Source organism: Rhinatrema bivittatum, chromosome 1 (assembly GCF_901001135.1).
Source record: "Rhinatrema bivittatum chromosome 1, aRhiBiv1.1, whole genome shotgun sequence".
Lineage (NCBI taxonomy): Eukaryota > Metazoa > Chordata > Amphibia > Gymnophiona > Rhinatrematidae > Rhinatrema > Rhinatrema bivittatum.
The window spans coordinates 395,289,227-395,315,496 of record NC_042615.1 but is presented as its reverse complement, the minus strand read 5'-3'; the positions used below and the strand labels follow the sequence as shown (position 1 = coordinate 395,315,496).

The 26,270-nt window shown below is 47.9% G+C and overlaps 1 protein-coding gene across 2 annotated transcripts in view; it reads left to right on the top strand.

Moving 5' to 3' along the window:
* PSD3 (pleckstrin and Sec7 domain containing 3) overlaps positions 1-26,270 on the top strand; it is a 1,257,010-nt gene that overhangs the window by 154,657 nt on the left and 1,076,083 nt on the right. The window contains exons 1-2 of one of the 2 annotated variants that reach the window (XM_029601782.1): positions 3,081-3,122; positions 3,315-3,426. In XM_029601782.1, coding sequence (XP_029457642.1) covers positions 3,120-3,122; positions 3,315-3,426 — 115 coding nt within the window. In that variant the 5' untranslated portion in view covers positions 3,081-3,119. Of the gene's footprint in view, positions 1-3,080; positions 3,123-3,314; positions 3,427-26,270 lie in introns of those variants that run through there. The other variant, XM_029601790.1, reaches the window with a different exon arrangement.

Genomic DNA, 26,270 nt, shown 5'->3' with positions numbered 1-26,270 from the left:
GGCTGGGTAGTCAACTTCGGCAAGAGCAGTCTCCTTCCGTCTCGGCAGCTGGACTTTCTCGGAGCACGCTTCGACACCGCTCAAGGCAAAGTCTTCTTGCGGCCGGACAAGGCCCAGTCGCTGAGGGAGCAAATCCTCCATTTTGCTGCTCTCCAGGTCCCAATAGCGAGGGATTACCTGCAGATCCTGGGCTCGATGGCCTTCGCAATCAACCTGGTACCTTGGGCCTTTGCACACCTGAGACCCCTACAGATGGCGCTACTCTCGCGGTGGAAACCGGTCTCGCAGGACTATCAGGCGATACTACCTCTGCCGCCGGCGGCCAGACTCAGTCTTCGGTGGTGGCTAGACCCCAAGAACCTGGCGCAGGGCTGTCCCCTGGAGTCGCCGGAATGGATTGTGGTCACAACTGATGCCAGTTTGACCGGCTGGGGGGCCGTGTGTCTCAGAAGCTCAGCTCAGGGGCAGTGGACACAGGAACAGGCGTCCTGGTCGATCAACCGCCTGGAGACCAGAGCAGTCCGTCTGGCGCTCATTCAATTCCTGCCTCTCATCCGGCAACGTGCGGTCCGGGTTCTCGGACAATGCGACCACGGTAGCCTACATCAACCGACAGGGAGGCACCAAGAGCCCGGGGGTGGCCCTCGAAGCGGCCCGTCTCATGGCCTGGGCAGAGCGGTTCCTCGACCGCCTGGCGGCCTCCCACATCGCAGGCGTGGACAATATTCAGGCGGACTACCTGAGTCGGCAGACGTTGGACCCGGGGGAATGGGCTCTCTCCAACGAGGCAATGTCACGCATCACTCGGCGCTGGGGAGCTCCCGCCATGGACCTCATGGCAACGTCGGGCAACGGAAAGGCTCCGCGGTTCTACAGTCGGAGGAGAGATCACGGGGCGGAAGGAGTGGACGCCCTGGTGCTACCCTGGCCTCCTCATATTCGGCTGTACGTCTTCCCGCCGTGGCCTCTGGTGGGCAAGGTGGTGCGAAGGATAGAGGATCATCCAGGGCAGGTCATTCTGGTGGCGCCGGAATGGCCGCGGCGCCCGTGGTTTGCGGACCTGCTCAACCTGGTAGTGGACGGACCCCTGCGATTGTCACACCTTCCGCGGCTACTCCATCAGGGTCCGGTATTTTCGGACCAGGCGGAACACTTTTGTCTCGCGGCCTGGCTTTTGAAAGGCAGAGTCTCCTGCGCAAGGGATACGCAGTAACCGTGGTAGACACTCTTCTCAAGGCACGTAAGACCTCCACTTCAGTCGCCTATGTACGGGTCTGGAAGGTGTTTGAGGTCTGGTGTGCTGGACATGGAGCCTCCGCAACGGCGCCTTCGCTCCGTCAGGTCCTGGCCTTCCTCCAGGAGGGCTTGGAGAAGGGTCTCTCCTACAACTCCCTGCGTGTGCAAGTCTCTGCTCTAGCCTCCCTGGCTCGTACCACGGGAAATCCAAATCCTTCGTCTCACCCGGACGTCTCGCGCTTCCTCAAAGGAGTCAAGCACCTGCGGCCGCCGGTGCGACATCCCTATCCCTCCTGGAATCTCAACCTGGTGCTCCGGATCCTTGGTAAGGCTCCCTACGAACCGCTGCGACAGGCCTCTCTTAAGGACGTCACCCTTAAGACGGTGTTCCTGGTTGCCATAGCCTCGGCAAGGCGCATCTCCGAGCTTCAGGCGCTCTCGTGCCGGGAACCGTTCCTACGCTTCACGGACTCGGGAGTTTCCATTCGAACGGTTCCTTCGTTCCTACCTAAGGTGGTGTCCTCCTTCCACTTGAACCAGTGGGTGGAACTGCCGGCCTTCCCGGCAGATGCGCCCCAGGCCCTCCGGCGCCTCGACGTGAAGCGCTCTCTGCTGCGCTACCTGGAAGTGACCAATGAGTTCCGGACGTCCGACCATCTCTTTGTGCTTTGGTCCGGGAACAAGAGGGGACTGCAAGCGTCTAGGACTACCATCGCAAGGTGGCTCAAGGAAGCGGTGTCCTCGGCCTACATAGGCGCCGGGAAGGCTCCCCCGGAGGGGGTCCGGGCTCATTCGTTGCGTGCCCTGGCCACGTCCCGGGCGGAGTCTCAACATGTTCCAATTCAGGAAATCTGTCGCGCGGCTACATGGAAGTCGCTACACACCTTCTCGAAGCATTACCGGTTGCAAATGCCGGTAGATGAGGCGGGTTCCTTTGGGGACAGGGTCCTCCGAGCAGGGTCTTCAGGGACCCACCCGGTTTAGGGAAGCTTTGGTACATCCCACGGTCTGGACTGATCCTAGTACGTACAGGGAAATGAAAATTATTCCTTACCTGCTAATTTTCGTTCCTGTAGTACATAGGATCAGTCCAGACGCCCACCCGGGTTTCTTTTCTTCAGTAATGGTCAGACGCCTGCTCGTGTACGTTCTATCTCCTGTCCCTCCAACTCCTGCATTCTGATGTTTTGTTGTGGTTGCCTAGTTCTTCACAGTTCTCCTTGCAAGTTGCATTGGTTATATGTTCTGTGGTTACAATTTGATTGGCGCTTGATCCATCCTACTTTCTGTCTAGTGTTGTTTTTCGCTAGGCTTTGATATTCTCGATACTGAGGATCCCTGGAGGGTGCACCTGCTTATATGTCAGCACCCTTGGAAGTTTGCTCTGACTCCATCTGCTGGACGGGGGACATAACCCACGGTCTGGACTGATCCTATGTACTACAGGAACGAAAATTAGCAGGTAAGGAATAATTTTCATATTTGGTTTGGGGTAGTAACCGCCGTAACAAGCCAGCTACTCCCGTCTTTGTGAGTGCAAATCCTTTTTTCCACATTTCCTCTTGCTGTTGAATCTTAGAGTGATGTTGGAGTCACAGTAACCATGTGTATGTTTATTGACTAAGGGTATTGTCTCCAGGCAGTAGCCATCATTCTGGCGAGTCACCCACTCTTCATTGGCGGCCTCTTGACTTTATGGATCCACAGTGTTTATCCCACGCCCCTTTGAAGTCCTTCACAGTTCTGGTCTTCACCACTTCCTCCGGAAGGGCATTCCAGGCATCCACCACCCTCTCCGTGAAGAAATACTTCCTGACATTGGTTCTGAATCTTCCTCCCTGGAGCTTCAAATCGTGACCCCTGGTTCTGCTGATTTTTTTCTTATGGTAAAGGTTTGTCGTTGCCTTTGGATCATTAAAACCTTTCAAGTATCTGAAAATTAGAATCATCCTGACTTTTGTATGAAATTTTATTTTGTCTGTAGAGTACTGACCATGGCAGGCTCAAAGGGGGTGGTGAAATAATATTTGGCTTTAACTGGAAACTTTGAACTTTCTTTTTTCTTTCATATTTTACAGGCAGAAGCATTTGTCTGGGTCAGCAGCTCATCATCTTGCTCGCAAAACGTTAACCGGAACAAATGTGACTTTTTATTTGGCAGATTGGAAAATGAACAAGCTGTGGATCATGGTAAGGGCATTTTCTTTAGCTGAGAGAAGGGGTATATGATGGCAGCAGTAGTGGCTCTTGTGCACAATCCTGCAATATCCATATCACATTTATCTTTTGGAAATGAGTGTGGTCTGGATTGCTTGCTAGAAGAAGTGCAAGACAAGTATTGAACTTGGATTCTAGAGCAGTAGGTCTCAACTCTTATGACACAAAGCCCTAATTTCTTTGCTTGGCTGCTGAGTCCTCCCCTACCACCCCTTCTCTTGGCACTTTATTTACAAAATGTACTAATTAAATGATTTTAACCACCCTAATTACTTACCGAAATGTAGAAACCTTTAATTGCTCTTTTTGGTCTTCCCGTTCATTCTAAATGGGCATCTGCTGCAGTGGCTCTCAACCTGGTCCTCAGGGCACACCTAGCCAGTCTGGTTTTCTTAATATCATAATATTATGTGAGGGAGTGCATGCAAATTTCTCATGCATTTTCATTGTGGAAATGGGTTGAGAACTATTGCTGTATTGGACAGTGGCAAAGTCAGCCTTTATTTTCAATTACTGAGGATATTTTCCCCTATATTTATAGGCTTCCTGAGCCCTGCCATTGTAGTGATGGGCCCTGGCCAAGGGCCAAAAACTATGGCTCCCTTTAGAACACAGTACGCATCCATCCATTAAATGTCACCATTGAGCCATGACACAGAACCTTCCCCACACACCAGGGTCTGTCAACATTACTTCAACAGCATCCTCTGTCCCTATGAGCCTAAACAGTGAATCTGGTTATCAAAATCCAACTTGAGTCTTTTTGCAGGAGTTCATAGCAGTACTGGCCCAGAAAACCTTTATCAGATAATAAAAACAGAGCATCCATATTTTTAGTACAGGGGTGGACAAGAAATCAACATATGTGCAGTACCAAAGAGCCTCAAATTTTCAAGAGGGGAAAGGATCCTTTGAGGAGCATGGGCGTTTGCTTTGGGGACCCCTTTCTGCTATATCTCCACCAGTCTCTCTCTATCAGTATCACTACCCTTTCTCCACAAGTCTTTCAGTTCCCTCACCCTGCCCTGACCAGACTCTAGCACCCACTCTTTCCTCACCAAACTCTCTCACTTAGTTCCCTGTCTTTGTCCCCATCAGCCTTTCTCAATTCATCAATCTCGATCAATCATGCTACCAGTCTCTCTTTCTCATTTCCCCCACCTGTGTCTACTGGTCTCAATAAATCCAATCCCACTCTGTGCCCATCAGTCTCAATATAATTCTGTCCATCCACTTTGTTCCCACCAGCGTCTCTCCCCTCCCACCAGTCTCTCTGTTCCTCCACCCTGTCCCTATTATTTTCTCTCAATCCTCTTACCATCTCTATCTCTCAAGCTCTCCGTCCTGACCTCATCGGTCTCCTTCAGTCTCTCAATCCTATCTTGTCCCTAACAGACTTTATATCTCAATTCCCCCACCCAGTCCCCATGTTTCTCAATCATCCTAACAGTTACTCTCATTTCCCCTTACCTGTCCCATCAGTCTATCTCTGAGCAGTCCAACACAAGGATGACAATTGAAGCTTGGCAACCTCAACATAAAACCTACCCAAACTATTATTACTTCCCTCCCCATCCCGATCATATTTCCAGCCCTAGCAACTCCCTTTTCCCCCTGCACCTTAACTCCCTTTTCCTTCCCCTGCTTAGAACATCTTAATGCCTTCTCCCATCTCTCCTTTCCCCCACTCCTCTCCCCAGTAGCCTCTCTGGCTTGCTCTCTACCATCAGCCACCCTCTGTCTTCATCACCTTTTTGTGTGTGTCTGTCAAACCCTTCCCCTTCTCAAATGACCATCTCTGGCCATCCTTCACACCTCCATCCCCATTACACACTGGATCTCATTCGCCTTCTCTCCCTTTCATCACCTCTGGCTCTCTGTCACTCCTCCTCTTCCTCATCACCACCTCAGGCTCTTTCACACATACATTCCCATTTTTGGCTTTCTCATGGCCCCTGGACTTCCCTGCACTATTCTACACATAAACCTCCATTCCACAAGGCACTCATGCAGCCCTATATCTTGGCCCTCTGTTTCCTCCACCATAGCCTTGTGTTCCCCATATCTGCTGCACAAACTGTGGCAGTGCAGACCTTGAGGAATAATAAGGAAGGCCAATCTAATTTCTATTGCTAACTTCAGGGAGACAGGGGGACACGTACACTTGCCTTCTCATCGTTTCCCAGCGTTTGTCCCTTTCCTGAGCTCTCCCAACATTCACCCCTTTTTCATGTCACTCCATCCAGAAGCATTTAGCCCTTCTTGCACTGCTCATCACCCAATCATTCACACCCTAACCTTCCCAGACATTCACTACTTGAACTGCATCTCCAAACATATCCACAAGCATTTATCTCTTTCTTCTTATCCCCTGTCAGCATTTATCCCTCTTTCCCTTGCCACAAATTATTCTGGCATAACTGGACTCCATCCTCATAAGAACATAAGACTTGCCATACTGGGTCAGACCAAAGGTCCATCAAGCAGAGTATCCTGTTTCCAACAGTGGCCAATCCATATTTATTTATTTAACATTTTTCTATACCGACCTTTATGGTAATAGCCATATCAAATCTGTTTACATAAAACAGGGAGGAACTTAACAGTAAATAAATAAAGTAAATAAATAACAGTAAATAAATAAATATCATAAGTACCTGACAGAATCTTAAGGGCAGATAGATTACAATCTGCTTATCCCAGGAATAAGTAGTAGATTTTGCAACTCCACCTTAATGACTTATTGACTTTCCTCCAGGTACTTGTCCATGGCGGGCCTTAGTTGCTGTGCAGCCGGTCAGAGTCTAATTCTATTCCTTTGAAAATACTGTACCGGAGGTTTAGTTTGTGACCTTTCTTGGCTCTGTCTATTTTTGTGCCTTTATCTGTAAGGTGCTGGCAGGACTGACAAAATACAGTCTGTGTGTGATCCACATGATCAAGCATTGTTGAAGCCCTGGGTGCGGCATCTTTTGGTACCATAAATGTAATCCATCACTGGTGAGCACTGAGAGTGTTATTGGCACTGTGGGTGCCATCACCACTATGGGTACCGGTGGACGCGGTCGGATACAGAAGTCCATGAACACCATCATAAGAACATAAGATACTCCATACTGGGTCAGACCAGGGTCCATCAAGCCCAGTATCCTGTTTCCAACGGTGGCCAATCCAAGTCACAAGTATCTGGCAAGTACCCATATATTAGATAGATCACAAGCTACTGTAGTTGTTCTGTACCCAGCAGTGGGTACATATTTGTATTTGTCTGTATTGTAGTTTAACTGTGTTTAGTGCAGTCTTCCCTTCTGAGGATTCTTAATACTGAAGCACTGTTTGTAACCTATGATAAAAATCTGTGAGCCTTTGCCTTTGAGAGGCCCCCTCCTCCCTCCACTTTCGCTCACCATCTGGAGAGCTTGAATTCCACTCAATCTAACTTAAGTTTTCCAGGGTGCCTTATAGGTTCAAAGGACTGCCCTTCATGCTCCCCCTGTGTTACATGGTTCTTAGGCTCACTGCCATTGGACCCTGACCCCTGCCTCTAGCTTGTGGAGGCGTTTCCTTTAGCAGCTCTCAACGAGAGTTCAGTTTGCTCCTTGCTTGCTTCCAAGTAGCAGTGCTCTGCGTTACTCCTTGAAACGGATTGGGTTTCACCTTCCCTCTATTGCCTTATTCTAAGGACTAAATCAGCTTCAGATTCCTCTTCTCACCTTTGCAACCCAAGAAACTCCATTCTCCCTTCTCCTACCTCATCTCCAGTTATCAAAGATTCTTGCCTGGGGCTTGCATTTGAGATGCAACAATTGTGAGTAGAATTTACTTGACAATAAATAATTTTAGACTTACAGAATCTTTGTCATGAGGACTGATTGGGGGGAAAGTTTAGCTGCCTGAATAATAAAACACGTATGTTTTATCTGAGCTAGAACAGTGAAACCCAAGACAAAACAGGAAGATAGTGAAAACTAACTAACAAAGAACTGAATAATTGTGAAGACTCATTAAGAAATATTAGAGGGTTCTGAATAAGAATTTGGTGAATGTGTGGACTTGAACTGAGTAAAAAAGACTGAATTCAAGCTGAGCACATGCAGCATTGGGGATTAAGATTGAAACGACAGTGATTGTGAAAGCGTGCTCTGCCCTTCCCCCATCCCTTTGTTACATACCTTGCTACCGAAGGTGAGCTCTGCCTTCCCCCACTCCTTTGTTACAAATTTTGCTACTGAAGGTTGCCATAGATACCAGATCTCTGCTGACTCTACGGACAGGGAGCAGAAAACAACCACCCAGAGACAAAATTTCCTGAGGTGTTAGCTAGCTCTTGTCCTCTTGCTTCTAAAGCAATTCAAAGTTCATCCCCACTAACTTAGTGATTGAAAGAAATGTTTGCTGTTGAGAAAGGGACATGGCTGAAGCAGCAACACAGATACCTTAAAACAGCTAACTGAAACCATTGGATTAAGAGATGACACAGAGCAAAAAGGGGAGGAGGTTAAAGGAAGGGATGAAAGCAGTAAATCGAAGGGATTATGTAAACTAACAAAGAAAGCTATGCAGAGATATGAGACAAGCAGACAGGAGCATAAACAAAGGATGGAAAGGGAGTGGCATAGGGTTGAACAGGAAAAGAAGGTCTCAAAAAACCCTGTCAATCTTAAGCACCATACAGAGCAGCTGAAGCTTCATTTCCAAACCTATTAGCTCATCACAGCAGAGTATCTCAAGTTCTTAACACAAATTAACACTGCAGAAAGCCTTGAAGAAAAAGGCCACCAACAGAATTTAGACCAAATACGCCAGAGAATGGTAATGGATACCATTAACAGTGCAGAAGCAAACGATTCAATAAGCGAGATCGACTCTCAGCACTCTTGCACCTCTAAGTATACAACAAGGTCACATGGGTCAAGATACTCAAACCGTTCTCAACTCAGCGCAGCTGCTACCCAAAGGGAAGCAGTGTCTCAAGCAGCCATGATACGCATGCAGTATGCTGAACAAGAAGCAGCCCTTAAAATGAAATGGGTTAGAATAGAAGAAGAGCAACAGAAGGAGACGCGCAGAAAGGCTGAACTAGATATCACCTTGGACATGTTGCGGCAGAAAGGAGAGGCAGCAGCCCTTGAAGCTGAAGCTAAAGTATTTGATGTGGACATAGACCAAGACGGTGAGGAGGACCCACTCAGTTCCATGGCCCAGCAGGATACGGTTCAGCGGACACTTGAGTATGTCACGGCTCACCCTCAACACAAGCCAGCACCAAAATGCCGCCTCCCTCAGGGAAACCCTTGCATCATGGGAGAGCGTGCTCCCCCTCACAAATGGCTGTCTCGGCCGAAGAAATCGAACCTGAAATGCAAAATGCCTTGAATACTAAACGCCATTGCAGTGATCAATCAGCTCTGAATCACACGGATGCATTGCAATTAACTCTTGCGCCAGGCACACGCCCCAAGGAAAACACTTCAGTGCAACCATGGATCCCAGCGTCCCATGGGGATTGGGAATGAGAGAGAGCTAGGCAACTACACTCAGGAAGGGCTCCAATTAAATACGCTGTGCCTAAACAGGAGACAATTGATCAACCATATCATGAGCCAATGTACAACAAGGGAGACGTGCAGAGTCAGCCACAAGACACCCACCCATCAAGACCTACTGCCTTTCAGCATGAGTCTTCAGAAAGAGAAGACCTAGCAAGGTACATGACCCGCCGGGAATTCATAACCGCGGGGCTTTACGAGTTCATCGACCGCCCTTAGAGTTACAGAGCATGGAAATCTGACTTCCAAGATGCTGTGGAGGATATGAGATTGACTCCAAAGGAAGAGATAAACCTGATGGTAAAATGGTTGGGACGTGAATCTGTCAAACAAGTGAAAGGATTAAAAAACGTCTACCCACGCGATCCCCTTAAAGCACTAAAAGAAGTATGGGAGAGACTTGAGCAATATTATGGGGACTCAGTAGCCATAGAGAATGCGTTGTTTGAGAAAATGGAAAACTTTCCAGAAATATCCAGTAGAGATAACCGAAAGTTGCAAGAATCGGGAGATCTCCTCCAAGAGGTAGAGACAGCTAAGGCTGAACTCATTTATCTGGGTCTCAACCTTCTGGACATCACGAGGCACGATCGCCATCATAAACTGCCACATGAGATACAAGATAAATGGGCATCTAGTGGTGCACGGTACAAAGAAGACCACAAAGAGTACCCATTTCCATGTCTTCATAAAGTTCATATGAGGCTTAGCAAGGCATAGGAACGACCCTAGTTTCTCATTCAGTACACATGAAATGTACAGAATCAGCCACCGAGTGAACGAGAGGCCAACCAATAAGCATAGCAGCAGCAGGAAGCCCATTTCTGTGCACAAAACGGAAGTGTCACCTGCAACACCTATATCAGATCAACTTCCTAGTATGAATAGAGCAGAGGATCCAGACCAACAGTATCCAATACCCAAGAAACCTCACCCACTCAGTGTCAGATTCAAAGGGAAACCTTTAAAAGAGTGCAAAGAACTGTTAAAAAAAAAAAAAAAAAAAAAAAAAAAAAAGTACAGAATTTGCTACCGGTGTTCTTCATTTAACCATATGGCTAAAGACTGTAAAATAGCCATTAATTGCTCAGAGTGTGGGAGTGACCAACATGATAGTGCCCTGTACCCTGATGGAGCAAGATTTCATCCTTCGGGAACCTCACACCCTAGTTCAAACCACAGCAGGGAGGAAAAGGCAGAACAAACGCCAGAACCTGAAGTGATCCCCAAATGCACACAAGTGTGGGAGAAATAGCAATGGAAAATCCTGCACAAAAATATGCTTGGCTAGAGTTTATACCAAGGAGCAGCCTGAGAAGGCAGTCAAAATGTATGTCGTCATAGATGGAACAGAGCAACAGATCCCTGGCAAAGCCAGAATTCTTTGACTTGTTTGATATCCATGACCACTACTCCCCCGTACAACCTCAAAACCTGCTCAGGGGTTACCCAAATGACAGGGAGGAGAGCAAGCGGATATGTAATAGAGGCACTAGATGGCAGCAACAAGTCAAACTTGCCCACGCTCATCGAGTGCGACCAGATACCTGGCAACAGGGATGAGATCCCTACACCAGAAGCCGCTTGGCACCTTTCTCATCTAAAGTCCATAATGCATCAGCTCCCACCATTAGATCCGGAAGCAGAAATCCTGCTGACATTGGGCAGAGATACACCAGCACTGATCAAGGTCCTGGAGATACGTGATGGTCCACCAACTGCTCCCTATGCTTACCGACTCGCTTTGGGATGGGTGATAGTCAGCGATGTCTGCTTGAACCGAACATGGAGACCAAGCGTTCATGTATACGTTACGAGTGTCTTAGAGAATGGACGTCCTACCCTATTTGAACCATGTCCTAACCATCTAAGCACCAAGGAGATCCTAAGCTGCGAGGAACTGAATTTCAATTCAGCTACCAGTCAGATCACCTCGCCATCAGATGCAGAAGAACATCTAGGGGACTCAGTATTTCAAGTCACCAGGGATGACGACAAACCTACTCTTTCTGTATAAGATAGAGAATTCCTAAGAATTTATGAATAAAGAATTCTTTATAGATGAATCAAATAGCTAGGTAGCTTCTCTACCATTCCAGACACCCAGACCTCGATTCCCTAACAGAGAGCAAGTACTCTTACGACTTATGTCACTGCGAGGAACTCTGGAAAGGAAACCAGAGACACAGCAACACTTCATTAACTTCATGAACGACATGTGAACGGATGTGAATGAAGAGAAGAGGCATGGGGGTGGCTTGAGGAATGATGGCTACTACCTGGAGATGAATATCCTTATTCAATAATGCGACTTCAACATTGATCTATGCTTCAACGGCAAGAGGAAATGTGGAAAAAAGAATTTGTAACCACATAAAAGCAGGGGAGTAGCTGGCTTGTTATGGCGGTTACTACCCCAAACCAAAAAATACCTGATACTTCACTTTCAATGCAAATCCAGCATAACTCTCTGCTTCAACGGCAGGGAGGAAGTTTGACACTTCACGCATATCCAGCATAGTCCTCTGCTTCAACGGCAGGGGAGCAAGACTGATATTTCACTGTCAATACATAGCCAGCATGGCTCTCTGCTTCGACAGGGGAGAATGAAGAAAGGTTGATCTATATTCAGGCAACAATCAACAAGGACTGAATTACACAGTCTGAATAAACAGATAAGCATGGGTGTAGCTTGCTTATTGCGGTGGTTAATACCCCTAACTAAATTAAGCTATTTCACTTAGATGCAGTTCCAACACTGCTCTCTACATTAATGGTGGCGGTGGAAGGGAAATAGAATAAAAAAAGGTTACTAAGAGTCAAGAGAAACAGATAAGTATGTGAGAGAAAAAAAAAAGTGCGAAAGCTTGCTGGGCAGACTGGATGGGCCGTTTGGTCTTCTTCTGCCGTCATTTCTATGTTTCTATGTTAGACAATAGCCACTCAGAGCTAGCTCCACCCTTAAGAGATAACGAAGGGTGTTGGTACTTGCCTACCTTTGGAGTATGCCATCAGCAGAAACCGGGCCAGATCTGGATCGTCTTTGATTCCAGTGCACAGTTTCATGGAATCTCACTCAACAATGTGCTTCTCACGGGACCTGACATGATCAATAACTTGTTAGTAGTGATCCGCTTCAGGAAAGAAGCAGTTGCTGTGACAGCTGATATCCAACAAATATTCTACTGCTTCGTCGTGCACCAAGACTACAGAAATTACCTAAGATTCCTATGGTACCGTGACAACGACATCAATAAGGAGCTTGTGGAATACCGGATGTGAGTGCACGTCTTCGGTAATAGTCCATCACCTGCAGTAGCCACATATGGGCTCAGGACAGGCCAAGAAGGAGAAAGAGTACAGCGCATATGCCAGGGACTTCTATGTAGATGACGGACTAAAGTCCTTACCTACTGCAGTGGAAGCAATTGATTTAATAAGGACAACACAAGCAATGCTGGCAGATGCCAATATAAGGCTCCACAGAATAGCCTCCAATAGTTCTGAAGTAATGAAAGCTTTTCCTTCAGATGATCATGTCAAAGACTTAAAGAACTTGGACCTGAGAGTGGACACACCTCCTCTCCAACGAAGCCTTGGATTAAATTGGGATCTAAAGAGAGACGTCTTTACATTCCAAGTCTCAACCCAAGATAAACCGTATACTAGCCGAGGTATCTTGTCCATAGTTAACAGCCTGTATGATCCACTGGGGTTTGTGGCGCCAGTCACAATACAAAGAAGAGCCTTGTTAAGAGAGCTCTCAAGTACTACCGAGTGGGACACCCCACTACCTCAAGCAATGAAGCCAGAATGGGAAAAATGGAAGAGCTCCCTAAAAGTGCTTGAACGGTTCCACATACCACACACTTATGTCCCAATACCACTTAATACAGCCAGCCGCAAAGAGATCTGCATTTTCTCTGACTCATCTGTGAAGGCCTTTTTGAGAGTGACAGTGGCAGAAGGAATAGTGCATGTGGGTTTCATCTTCGGCAAAGCCAAGTTAGCACCACAGCCTAACCACACCATACCACGTCTGGAATTGTGTGGAGCGGTGCTAGCAGTGGAAATAGTGGAGTTAATAACAGCTGAAATGGACATGCAAATTGAAGCTATCCATCTTTACACAGACAGCAAAGTAGTACTGGGCTACATCTACAACCAGACAAGAAGGTTCCATGTGTACGTCAGCAACAGAGTTGAATGTATATGTAAGTCAACATGCCCAAAACAATGGCATTATGTGCCCACCGACCAAAATCCAGCTGATCACGCTACAAGAAGTGTACCAGCATCCCACTTAATGAAGACTACGTGGCTGACAGGGCCAGATTTTCTCTGGAAACCAGAACACAGGTCCCCTGAGCGCTCATTTGATCTTGTAGACCCTGACCCTGATTTGGATATTCGCCCAGCCACAACTACTCTTCTCACCAGTATTGTTCCTGAAAGCAATTTGGGAGCTCACCGTTTCTTTCGCTTCTCAAGTTGGACAACACTGAGGAGAGCAATAGCGCACCTCATCCATATAACGCTCTCAAGACACCAATCGGCTGACGACAGGCCAGACACCTGTCATCGATGGCACCTTTGCACAGAAACCCCTCTTGGTGAATGAGCTTACCCGAGCAGAGAGTGCCATCTTATGTAGCGTACAACAGGAAACATATGCAGAAGAATGGAGATGCATCAGCAGAGGTACAAACTTACCCAAGGTCAGTACCCTTCGGAAGTTGAACTCTTTCATTGATGAAGACGGCCTGCTGAGAATTGGTGGCCACCTTACCCATGCAGAACTAGATTGGGTTGAGAAGAACCCTGTTGTTGTTCCTGGCCCATACCACATAGCCATCCTGCTCGTGCAACACTACCATGAACAGGTCAAGCACCAAGGCCGGCACTTTACGGAGGGGACCGTCAGAGCCGCAGGATTATGGATCGTGGGAGCTAAACGATGCATCACCTCTGTAATTTACAAATACATCATGTCGCAAATTATGCAGCAACCTTCAACAACAACAGATGGCCGATCTGCCAGCAGATCGACTCGGCACTGAGCCCCCGTTTACCTATGTGGGGTTAAATGTTTTCGGACCCTGGTCAGTTATGTCCAGACGTACCAGAGAGGTATGCATGAATAACAAGCATTGGGCAGTGATATTCACCTGCATGAGCATTCGGGCTGTGCATATTGAGGTCCTTGAATCTCTGGATACTTCAAGTTTTATAAATGCATTACGTAGATTCTTCGCGATCAGAGGTTCAGCCACTCAGATCTGCTCCGACTGTGGAACTAACTTCGTGGGAACCTGTAAAGAGTTGAACATTCAATCTGTTAAGATTGACTATCCTACCATTAAAAGGTACCTTTGTGATCAGAAATGTACGTGGCTATTCAATCCACCCCATTCTTCACACATGGGAGGATCATGGGAGCGCATGATCGGCATGGCACGCTGCATTCTTAATGCCATGTTAACAGAAACCAAGCCAACTCGACTCACCCATGAAGTCTTAACCACCTTTCTGGCAGAAGTGGTAGCCATCATAAATGCAAGACCACTAGTTCCAATGTCATCTGTCCCTGAGTCGCCTCTGGTCCTAACTCCAGCTATGCTTTTAACTCAAAAGACTATTAGTATTCCTGTGCCACATGGAGACTTTGACGGAAAAGAGCTCTACAAGCGTCAATGGAAACAAGTCCAACAGCGTTCCAACTCTTTTTGGAGTCGTTGGAAGGAGTACTTGCCAACTCTTCAGTATCAGAGCAAGTGGCAGTCCAACAAGCCCAACATCCGAGAAGGTGACCTCGTCCTTCTCAAAGACAGCGAAGCCCAACGCAACAGCTAGCCTCTGGGACTCATCGTCAAGATCTATCCTGGAAATGACGGATGTGTTCGCAAGATTGAAGTAAAGACTGTGAACCAGGGGACAGCCAAGATCTTCCACATGCCCATTAATGAGGTGGTGCTCCTCATGCCGCATGAAGAGACTTGAACTCCGTGGACCGTTGTCCACTTTAGAGATTCTTTCTCTTTGTGTTGTGTCTCTCGTTTCAGCTTGGTGAAACCCTTTGAAGAAGACATTGCCTGAATGACTGAGAGACCGAGATGATCATGAACCTCCCCGAACATCGAAGGACCCAGTTATAGTTGCATAATAATATAAAAATAATATCTTGCGATACCAAATGGGGCGTGTTCTATCCCCAGCAGTGGGTACATGTTTGTATCTGTCTATTGTAGTTTAACTGTTTAATGCAGTCCTCCCTTCTGAGGATTCTTAATACTGAAGCACTATTTGTAACCTATGATAAAAATCTGTGACCCTTTGCCTCCACTTTCTCTCACCATCGGGAGAGCTTGAATTCCACTCAATCTAACTTAAGTTTTCCAGGGTGCCTTAGAGGTTCAAAGGACTGCCCTTCATGCTCCCCCTGCGTTACATGGTTCTTAGGCTCACTGCCATTGGACCCTGACCCCTGCCTCTAGCTTGTGCAGGCATTTCCTTTAGCAGCTCTCGATGAGAGTTCAGTTTGCTCTATGCTTGCTTCCAAGTCTGCATTACTCCTTGAAACGGATTGGGTTTCACCTTCCCTCTGTCGCCTTCTTCTAAGGACTAAATCAGCTTCAGATTCCTCTTCTCACCCTTGCAACCCAAGAAACTCCATTCTCCCTTCTCCTACCTCATCTTTAGTTACCAAAGATTCTTGCCTGGGGCTTGCGTCTGAGATGCAACAATTGTGAGTAGAATTTACTTGAAAATAAATAATTTTAGACTTATAGAATCTTTGTCATGAGGACTGATTGGGGGGAAAGTTTAGCTGCCTGGATTATAAAACACGGATGTTTTATCTGAGCCAGAACAATTGCTTATTTATTACTGTCATGGCAGTTTATGGATTTACCCTCTAGGAACTTATACAAACCTTTTTCAAACCCAGTTACACTAACTTCTGTAACCACATCCTCTGGCAATGAATTCCAGAGCTTAACTATGTTCTGAGTGAAAAGGAATTTTCTTTTATTTTAAATGAACTACTTGCTAACTTCATGGAGTACTCCTTGGTTCTTCTGTTATCTGGGAGAGTAAATAACCGATTTACATTAACTTGTTTAAGTCCTTTCATGATTTTGTAGACCTCTATCATATCCCCCTTCAGTTGTCTCTTCTCCAAACTGAACAGCCCTAACTTCTTTAGCCTTTCCTCATAGGGCAGCCATTCCATGCCCCTTATCATTTTGGTCACCCTTCTCTACACTTTTCTCCATCAATCACTGTGGTCTTCCCTGATGCAGTTACGTGACAGAAAGGGCGGTGAGCCATTCACAACACCATTTCAAAGGGTGCAATCTGTCTCTTGGAGTGTTATCAATTACCATGGGGGCGATGCCACCGCCATAGTCCAAGCCACAGTGGCACTGGGTACACCGATTTCATACTGTATGTTCTGACTCCATTAGGAGTTAGTGCAACAGTGGAGCGCATCATGTGCGGTCAGGTACGGTGGGAGTAGTCTACTCCTTCAAGCAATTTAGGTACTGTTAGGTGATCAGGCACTGTGCAAAGCCATGCCAGAGATAGTGGGACCACCTTATTCATTTCAAGGTATCAGCTTCCTTGTCTGTTTCGCATCTTAGAGTTATGGGACACTAGTGAGGAGAGTGCTATCACACACTCTTTGATTGCTTTTTCGCAGTGTGCAGCCACTGACTCTAATAAGTGGTGTTTGGTCCTTGCTGTACTGTGCAATTCTTCCCACAAGTGTGGTGATGAGGTGCATATGTGCACCATTATCTGCAGGACAGGGTACCACTGCACAAATACTGGTCATAGCACTTTTAATTTAAGCAGAGGTACTATTTTCCAGTTCCCCTCTACTATATAGGTGTGTGTGTGTTTCCCTTGTGGCAAGCACAACAAGTTGTATGCTGTACCCACAAAGCTGACCTAAAACCGTGTTCATTGTCGAACCACTATGGACATGGATATCAGGAGGGTAGTGTCCGGAGTCTTCCCCTCTCACTGAAGAGGCGTATGTCTTTCAACCCTTCCCTTGTTAGCTTACATTTGAAACCCCTTTATGGGGAAACCTCTGGGGCTCCGTCCCTTGTAGATCAGTTGCTGAACTGGAACCTTGATTCTTTTGAATTGGTGCACCTTTCTTGCAGCCCAGGACCTGCGGGTGGTTGGGGGATGGCAGCAGCAGTCATTTGAACCGTTTTTGCTGAGGTCCTTCCATTGGTTAGTGTGGTAGCCTACCTTTTCTGACTGGGTGTCTGCCAGCAGCCATTTTGGTCGCTTATGAACCTCAGTGGTCTGTGACTGTATCCCACTCTTACCTGGAGAGGAGGAACGTTTTTTGGGATTGAGAAGCCCCCAATTTCTGTTTCTTGTCTCTTTGGGAAGGGGAGATACAACTGGATTTCCAGAGGCAATCCTTATAGGTTCCCCCTTGGATACCTGGTTGTCCACTCCTACAATGTGTGGCCCTCATTCACCATTTCCTGGAAAAAGGTTTTCATTGTTTCTGACTGGCAATGGCTCTCTGTTCCCTGTGGGATCTGAGAGCGGGTCGGCCGATAAAGCTCTTTCCTAAGTCATGCTAAGGCACAGCAGGTTTATTTCGCAAGGGAGCATTTATGGATTTGATCTCCCCATCATACTTGGGATCTCCCCTTCTAGGCAGCTCCCCAGCCAAGATTAGGGATTTCTCCTGCACGGCAGTCATCTATTTGATACCTGCTGAGCACAATGTGCGTTTTTCGCAGATGACCGCTCTTGTGAGGGTCCCACATTCTGGCTCTTGTGTGGGACCCTATCTCAGTGAGGCAAGTTCTGCTCCTTTTGCATTTCACTTGGCAGGTATGCCTTTCAACCTATTGCCATATCCATGGCTGTGTGTATTAGAGGATGAGGAATCCCAGAACAGAGGTGCTACACTTTTATAGTGGTGGCTTGCCCACAGACAAGGTTATCCCTTTTAGGGATAACCTTGTCTGTGGGCAGGGAGGTCATGGTTCACGCAACCGTTGTTCCACTTACTGGGCAGTGAGATTCCTTGGGGGAAGTATACATGGTCATGGCTTTAGGTTTGATACCTAGGCCAGGTTGATGGGCAGCCTGTTCCCAGATCAGACTGACCCTGCCATGGAACCCTTCGGGTTTCCAGGATGATGAGAAAATTCTGTTTTTACAATGGTTTGCACTTGTGGAATCCCTGCTTTCTGTCTCTTGGTGGAGAGTTTCTGAATTTCTTCCCTGGGAGGTTCGCTCTCAGTTTCAGCTGCTCCTATCACGTCGAGAGGTCTACCTCAGAGGGAGATAAACCTTTCAGCATGGTAGAAACTCCCTACTGGAGTCAGCAGTGAGTTGTTTGTTTGGGGTTCTGATATACAGCCTAGCAGCTTTTTCTTATAGAGCAGCCCCAGGGTCTGCCTCCTTTTGTTCTTTGCTCCTTTTGACTTGCAATCGGAATGTCAGTTGGGGGTGGGGGGTGGGGGGGAAGAAAAGCTATGGCATTCATGGTATATCTTAGTACATACCTGCAGTGAATGGTACACCACTTTTTCCCTTTGGTTTTGCCAAATTCTGGCCGGTACTGCCTTTAACTATTCAGAATTCACTGGATTGTCCAAAGTGCCTTCTTGCTCACTTGAGCTATCCTGCGGACAGGAGGGATAGGCCTACTCTTGATTGGGTGGCATGGGTTAGTTTCAAGCCTAGCTTAAATCCCTGCTTGGGGGGTTTGGGTTAGTTACCCCATTTCAGGAATTGCCTTTCATTGCCTGACACTCTTGATGTCTGATCTGGATGGTCAGATCTGTCTGGTACTTTGGCAAGTAGGGTCTGCCACAGACTCTGTTGATGTTGCCATGGCTTCTTCCAAGTGTTGCTTTGGTTTTCTACCCATTGTGCTTATCATTGGGTGCGCACCTCTGCAAATGCATTCTGTCCTTCTGATGCTAGTGGACTTCAGTTTCTTTCTGGAGGGCTCTCTGGCCCCAGTTGGTGTTTTCTGTGGTCTTGTGACACTGACGGAAACTGTGCAGTCTTCATCCAAGAGTTCTTCTCTTGGTTGATTTTCTAGGCCTTTTTCAGTATATAGGAGGATTTAGACCTACTTTGCTTGTAAGGATTTGTGATCCAAAACGCTGACTAATATTTTCACAAGGCAAAGTATGCTTCTTGATGGAGTTCACATCACGCATCTGCCTTGGGTGCCTCTGCTATGGGGGGGGGGGGGGTGTCTCAATCTGTCCTATGCTTTTCTTTTTGTAGAACCCAGCTCTCTTCCTGCATGGATCTGTTTTTGGGTTGGCTGCCTCGCAGACAAAAGGGAGAAAAGTAGTGTTTTCAGCGCTGTGGGGTTCCCCGGTTTTCCTACTCAGGCAGCCTATAGCTTGGGACTACCATCCTATTTGTCCTCGGAGAAAGAAGAGGTTGTTTTTACCTGTAACAGGTGTTCTCCGAGGACAAGAGGATGTCAGTCCTCATGAAACTCCCCCAACTCCCTGTGAATTGGTTCTCCAGCTATAACATGAAATATATAAATGGTTAAACTGGTTTATTTTTTAAGCCATATCATATAGCCATCAAATTTTGTAGGACCCTTACTCAGAGTTAATATTGCAATCAAACTCTCGTTTGGTATAGGGTCACTTTACTTTATTTCAATTTTGTCATTTTTTGTAATATCTTTTTTCCTGTAAATAAAACAAGTCTCTCAAACGTGCTGATGAACTAAAAATGGTATGAATCATAGGAACAAAAGTTCGTTATGAAGCAAAGATGCAAATATCAAGTCCCAATCCAATATAATTCAAAGAGAATACTCATCTCGAGAATAGATAGATAGAAGTCCCGAATCCCGACACGATAGTGTTTCGAACCGCAAGGTCCTGCTTCAGGGGAAATAACTACTTCCAAACTTCATCTCTTCAACATCCACAAAAATCTTTGTCCGTTCCATCAGCGCAAAAAATTCAACTGGCTATTTCTTCATATACTTCTTCTTCCGCGGTCTGCATTGAGACTCGCACGTTTAAAACATGGCGCAAACCGGAACCTTTGTTACTGCTCGCCGGAAGATATGGAAACACTCACAGTTCTTAACCATGTCGTATTTGTTCGAGCAGACAACATACCTAGCTGTTATGGCCCCAACTTCTCCTTAGGACATCTTTCAGTTAAAAGCACCAATTAAATCAAAATAACAAATCTTAAATTACACACAGCAATGCCCCTATCACAACGGGGAAAATTGCAGTCATAGGCAAAATGTCATATTCTCCCCCGTCTGTTCTACATTTTCAAAAATGAGCAAGTCCTCTAATCCGTCCAGCATGTTAATAAGACTCAGCCCTCTATTAGATATTGATCGCGTGTAGAGTCCTCTTTCACATCTGATTTTCTGTACAGAACGCAGAACACATTTCAATCTAGACATCTCACTTATTTCATCATCCACAGGATGGAAATGTTGACCACAAATATTCAAAATCAAGATTCCTTCTGAAAAAATATATATATATCTCACAGGGGATACAGAGGTCCCACATGCATCGTGATCAATGCGATGGATGTAATAACACCATAAACCCGTTGTTTACATATCAGAAATACCTCTCCATAACGATGGAAAATACTGCCGCACAACCAACCTTCTGTCCCAACACTATTTTTTTGTTGGTTAGACCTGATGTTAGAGAATTCTTTACAACAGCACACCCTGGATTCTTTTCAGAGATTAAATCAATATGTACCAATTAATTTTCTCATTTAAGCCTTGATGGTGTACTGAATTCAAGGTAAAATCCCTAACAGGGGATCAATGGAAGTCTTCACATTCAGATCTTATAGTAAATTTGGGGACATTTACCACATGTGATTCGGAGCGTGTCATTTACGTTACACTAAATTGCATGGACATTGTATATCTTGGTCGCACTAAGAGAAAAATCCATACAAGAAGGATTGAACACAGAAGTTGCATTAAGACTTTGAAATTAACAGCCCTGCTGGTACAACATTGTATACAGGCGAATCATACGTTAACGGATTTCCGTTGGTCAGTGCTTGAATAAATACAAAAAGGAACCAGAGGAGGTGATATACAATCACGGTTGAATAAACGCGAACACTACTGGATTTTTACCTTGAATTCAGTACACCATCAAGGCTTAAATGAGAAAATTAATTGGTACATATTGATTTAATCTCTGAAAAGAATCCAGGGTGTGCTGTTGTAAAGAATTCTCTAACATCAGGTCTAACCAACAAAAAAATAGTGTTGGGACAGAAGGTTGGTTGTGCGGCAGTATTTTCCATCGTTATGGAGAGGTATTTCTGATATGTAAACAACGGGTTTATGGTGTTATTACATCCATCGCATTGATCACGATGCATGTGGGACCTCTGTATCCCCTGTGAGATATATATATATTTTTTCAGAAGGAATCTTGATTTTGAATATTTGGGGTCAACAATTCCATCCTGTGGATGATGAAATAAGTGAGATGTATAGATTGAAATGTGTTCTGCGTTCTGTACAGAAAATCGGATGTGAAAGAGGACTCTACACGCGATCAATATCTAATAGAGGGCTGAGTCTTATTAATATGCTGGACGGATTAGAGGACTTGCTCATTTTTGAAAATGTAGAACAGACGGGGAGAATGACATTTTGCCTACGACTGCAATTTTCCCCGTTGTGATAGGGGCATTGCCGTGTGTAATTTAAGATTTCCTAGCGTGTAGCCAGATGGACTCAGAACAAGTGGGTATAGTGTGCTCGTGCTAGCAGTTGGAGACGGATCTGACGTCAGCAGGGGTACATATACCCCCACAGGAAGTGAGGCAATTAAGTAATTTCCGTCTCCAAAGCAGTTTGGAGAGCCTGCACGCTCGCTGAGCGTGTTTTCCAATACTACTTTCTATTTTCTACTTTCTATATTCTACTTACTAAAAATCTACAGGAACATCGAGCCCCGCACTCCTGCGGTGATACCCTCGGGTTCCTCCCCCAGTTGAGTTTCCCGGGGTGATTTCCGCGATCCCTCGGAGGTCTAGGCCTTGGTCCGGTGGCCAAATCGCGGCAGGGATCTAGCACCCGAGCGAGAAGGGCTTGGGCCAGGCTGAGAGGCGCCTCGGTCCCGGCATGGACCTAGAGGCAGCGGGCGCATTTCCTCAAGCGAGGCGGTGAAGGTATTTCCCCTCTCCCCCCGCAGCCGGAGACCGCCCGGGATCCAGCCGGGAAGCGCAGAGGATCAAGTAAGGCGTACATCTCTTACTTTCGGTCTCCGAGGTACGAGGATCAGCGGTGTTGCTGTATGCGGCACGCTGTGGAGGTCGCCATTTTGTCTGCCTTGTTCAGGTATTGAGCGCCCATGATAGGCGCCTGTATATCATTGAGCGTATATTGCTGACCGCATATTATTGAGCGCATATTGTATATCATTGAGCGTATATTGCTGACCGCATATTATTGAGCGCATATTGTATATCATTGAGCATATATTGCTGCCGCATATTATTGAGCGCATATTGTATTAAGCGCATATTCTTCAGCGCTGCATTCGCAAGCCGCAGTGGAACACTCGAACGCCCCGGCGTCTCCTGCAGCAGCGCCTCCTGATTCCGGCGTGAAAGCTCTCGGCCTCTGCTCAGCATGCCAGCTTAGGGCCACGCACAGCGAGGAGCAAGACTCCCTTTGTGCCCAATGTGAGGAGGCAGTGGGAGCCTCGGGCCAGGACCAGTCTCAACTGAGGTTTGTCGACAGTTCCCCAGGGGCCACCCCGGATCTAGCGGGCAGTCTCGAACAAACTGGGATCCCGGGGGACCTGGTACCCCGACGACTAGAGACCGCTTCCATTTCCTGGGTGGATCTCTTTAAGGGGATCCATGCCTTTGTACAGATGCAATCAGCTTCCCGTCCAGGCCCTGCTGCTGCTTTAGCTGATCCTGCCCCTGGACCTTCGCGCCCTTATCGTGGGCACCCGCCTCTGGGCAGTCCGGTTCATGCGGATCCTGATGTCTCGGAGGACGAGGCCGAACCCCCAGAGGAGGGGGAACTTCCCTTGGGGATGGAGCCATATCGAACCATGAGGCGGTTCTTTCCCAAGGAAGATCTCTCCGACCTAGTATCTCAGTGCCTGGTGGAGTTGGCTATTACAGGCCCCAGCACTACGGTGCCATCTACGCAGAACCCTCTGCTGGAAGGTCTTTGTCCTACAGCCCGCCATTTTCCCTTCTTGCAAGCAGCAGAGCAACTGATAGATTTGGAATGGGCTGCACCAGCGGCCTCATTCAAAGGGGATCGGGCCCTGACGGGCATGTACCCCCTGGACCCGGCAATCAAGGAGATGCTGGCGTTCCTTCAGGTGGACGCCTTGGTTAGCGCTGTGGTCAAGCGCACTACCATTCCAGTTGAGGGGGGGGGGCGGCCCTCAAGGAGCCTCATGACCGGCGACTGGACGCCATCCTGAAACAGACCTTTGAGGTGGCAACTCTATCTTTGTGGATTGCAACCTGCTGCACAGTGGTGACGCGTTCCTGTTTGTCACAGGTCAGGAACAATGCTCCGGCAGCGGACATGGAGTCAGCTCTCTCGTTCCTCACGGATGCTGCATCCGACCTAGTCCAAACGACGGCCAAGGGGTTCTCTCCTGTTCGGCAGCGACCTTGATAAACTGGCCAGCAAATGGGGCGCCTCTCCAGTACCTTGACTGCCGGAAGATAGGTTCAAAAGGAACCAGCTCGCCTTTCCGAGGCCCTCCAGAGGTAGAAGCTCTCAACGCTTCACTCCCTATAGGAGTCACTACCAGGCACCTCGTCGTCAGGCCAGGAACCAGACCTTTCGGACCAAGCAGCATAAGAGGGGAGCCGGCTCGGGTTCAGAGCCCGACCGTGCCTCCCAATGAGAATCAGCCGATCCATCCGGGGGACGGAGCCATAGGGGGCAGGTTAACCCTCTTCTACCCCAGATGGGTCGAGATTACGTCGGATCAGTGGGTCCTCGCCATCATCAGAGAGGGGTATTATCTGGACTTCCATCACCTCCCTCCAGACAGGTTTGTGGAATCTCCGTGTCCAATCCACAAGAAGGCAGCATTGGAAGCTACCCTGGCGAGGCTCTTGTCCTTGAAGGCCATAGTCCCAGTACCTGCATGGGAAATGGATTCTGGGCATTATTCCATTTATTTCATGGTACCCAAGAAAGAGGGCACTTTCCGGCCTGTACTGGACCTAAAGTCAGTCAACCGATACTTAAGGGTCCCGAGGTTTCGCATGTAAACTCTGCGCTTAGTCAAGACCGCAGTACAGCCAGGAGAATTCCTTACGGCCTTGACTTGTCAGAAGCCTACCTGCATATCCCGATCCATCCGGATCATCAGCGCTACCTACGCTTCAAGGTTCTGGGACGCCACTTCCAATTCCGGGCTTTGCCCTTTGGGTTAGCCACGGCGCCGCGGACCTTCACCAAGGTGATCGTAGTGGTAGCAGTGGCGCTGAGACGGGAAGGAATCCTTGTCCATCCCTACCTAGACGATTGGCTGATCAGGGTGAAATCACGAGAGGAGAGCCATCGGGCAACCAACAGAGTGATCGCCCTTCTGGAAAGCCTGGGATGGGTAGTCAACCTAAACAAGAGTTGCCTACAGCCTTCCCAATCACTGGAATACCTGGGAGTCCAGTTCGACACCCAGGCAGACAAAGTCACTCTTACCACCAAGAGAAGGTTAAAACTTCAGACGAGTCGCCGGTCCTTGATGGGAGCCAGCCGGACCATAGCTTGGGATTATCTGCAGGTTCTCGGCCTCATGGCATCCCCCCTGGAAGTGGTACCCTGGGCAAGGGCCCATATGAGACCTCTACAACGCTCCCTGCTCACTCGCTGGAGCCCCCGCTTCCGGAATTACTCCGTGCATCTACCTCTGCCAACCAGAGTGCAGACCCAGTTACGGTGGTGGTTGCAGTCCAACCACACGAGCAGGGGGTTGAAGATGTCCTCCCCCACGTGGACTCTGCTCACCACAGATGCCAGCCTGAGCAGATGGGGAGCACACTGCTAAGAACTCACCGCACAAGGGCGGTGGAACAGAGAAGAGTCAGGGTGGAACATCAACCGTCTAGAGGCACGGGCAGTCCGGTTAGCCTGCCTGCAATTTGCTCACAGACTGCGGAACCGGGCAGTCAGAGTGATGTCAGGCAACGCCACCACGGTGGCATACATCAACCGTCAGGGCGGAACCATAAGCCGACAGGTGTCCCTAGAGATAGCCCCGCTGATGGCTTGGGCAGAGGCGAATCTTCAGGACATCTCCGCCGTCCACATTGCCGGGAGGGACAACACCACGGCAGACTTCCTCAGCAGGGAAAGCCTAAATCTGGGGGAATGGCAGCTGTCGCCCACAGCCTTCCAGATGATTGTGGATCACTGGGGGATTCCGGACATGGACTTACTAGCAGACAGGTCCAGTGCTCAAGTACCCAGATACTTCAGCCGCAAGCGAGATCCGTTCTCTCACAGGATTGACACCCTGGTTCAGCCATGGCCTCCAGGGACCCTGCTATACGCTTTTCCTCCGTGGCACCTGCTGGGCACCCTTATCCACAAGATTCAGAAGCACCGGGGCCTAATTCTTCTAGTGGCACCAGACTGGCCCCTTCCCCTGCCTCCTCTCAGGGACCTGCTACGTCAGGGTTCCATGCTCCACGAGGATCCGGCTCAATTCTCTCTTACGGTCTGGCCATTGAGAGGGCTAGGCTGAAGAAAAGAGGTTACTCTGAGTCTGTTATAGATACACTCCTCCGAGCTCACAAGTTTTCCACATCCCTCACCTACATAAGGATCTGGAGAGTATTTGAAGCCTGGTGAGACACTCACGGCACCAATCCACATGCGACCACAATCCCTATTGTTTTGGATTTCCTGCAGGATGGGCTTCAGAAGGGTCTCTCCCTCAGCTCCATCAAGATCCAGGTGGCTGCGCTGTCTTGCTACAGTCCCTGGAGGGATGGCAAGACTATTGCGACGCACCCAGATGGTTTCCCGCTTCCTGAAAGGAGTCAAGCATATTCGTCCACCACTGAAGTGGCCAGTGCCCCTGTGGAACCTCAACATGGTTTTGGATTTCCTCGCGGGATCCACCTTCATACCCCTTCGGGGCCTGTCTCTCCGTTCTCTAACTTTGAAGATGGTGTTCTTTGCTGGCTGTGTGCATGCCGCATTTCGGAACTACAAGCGCTGTCCTGCCGTGATCC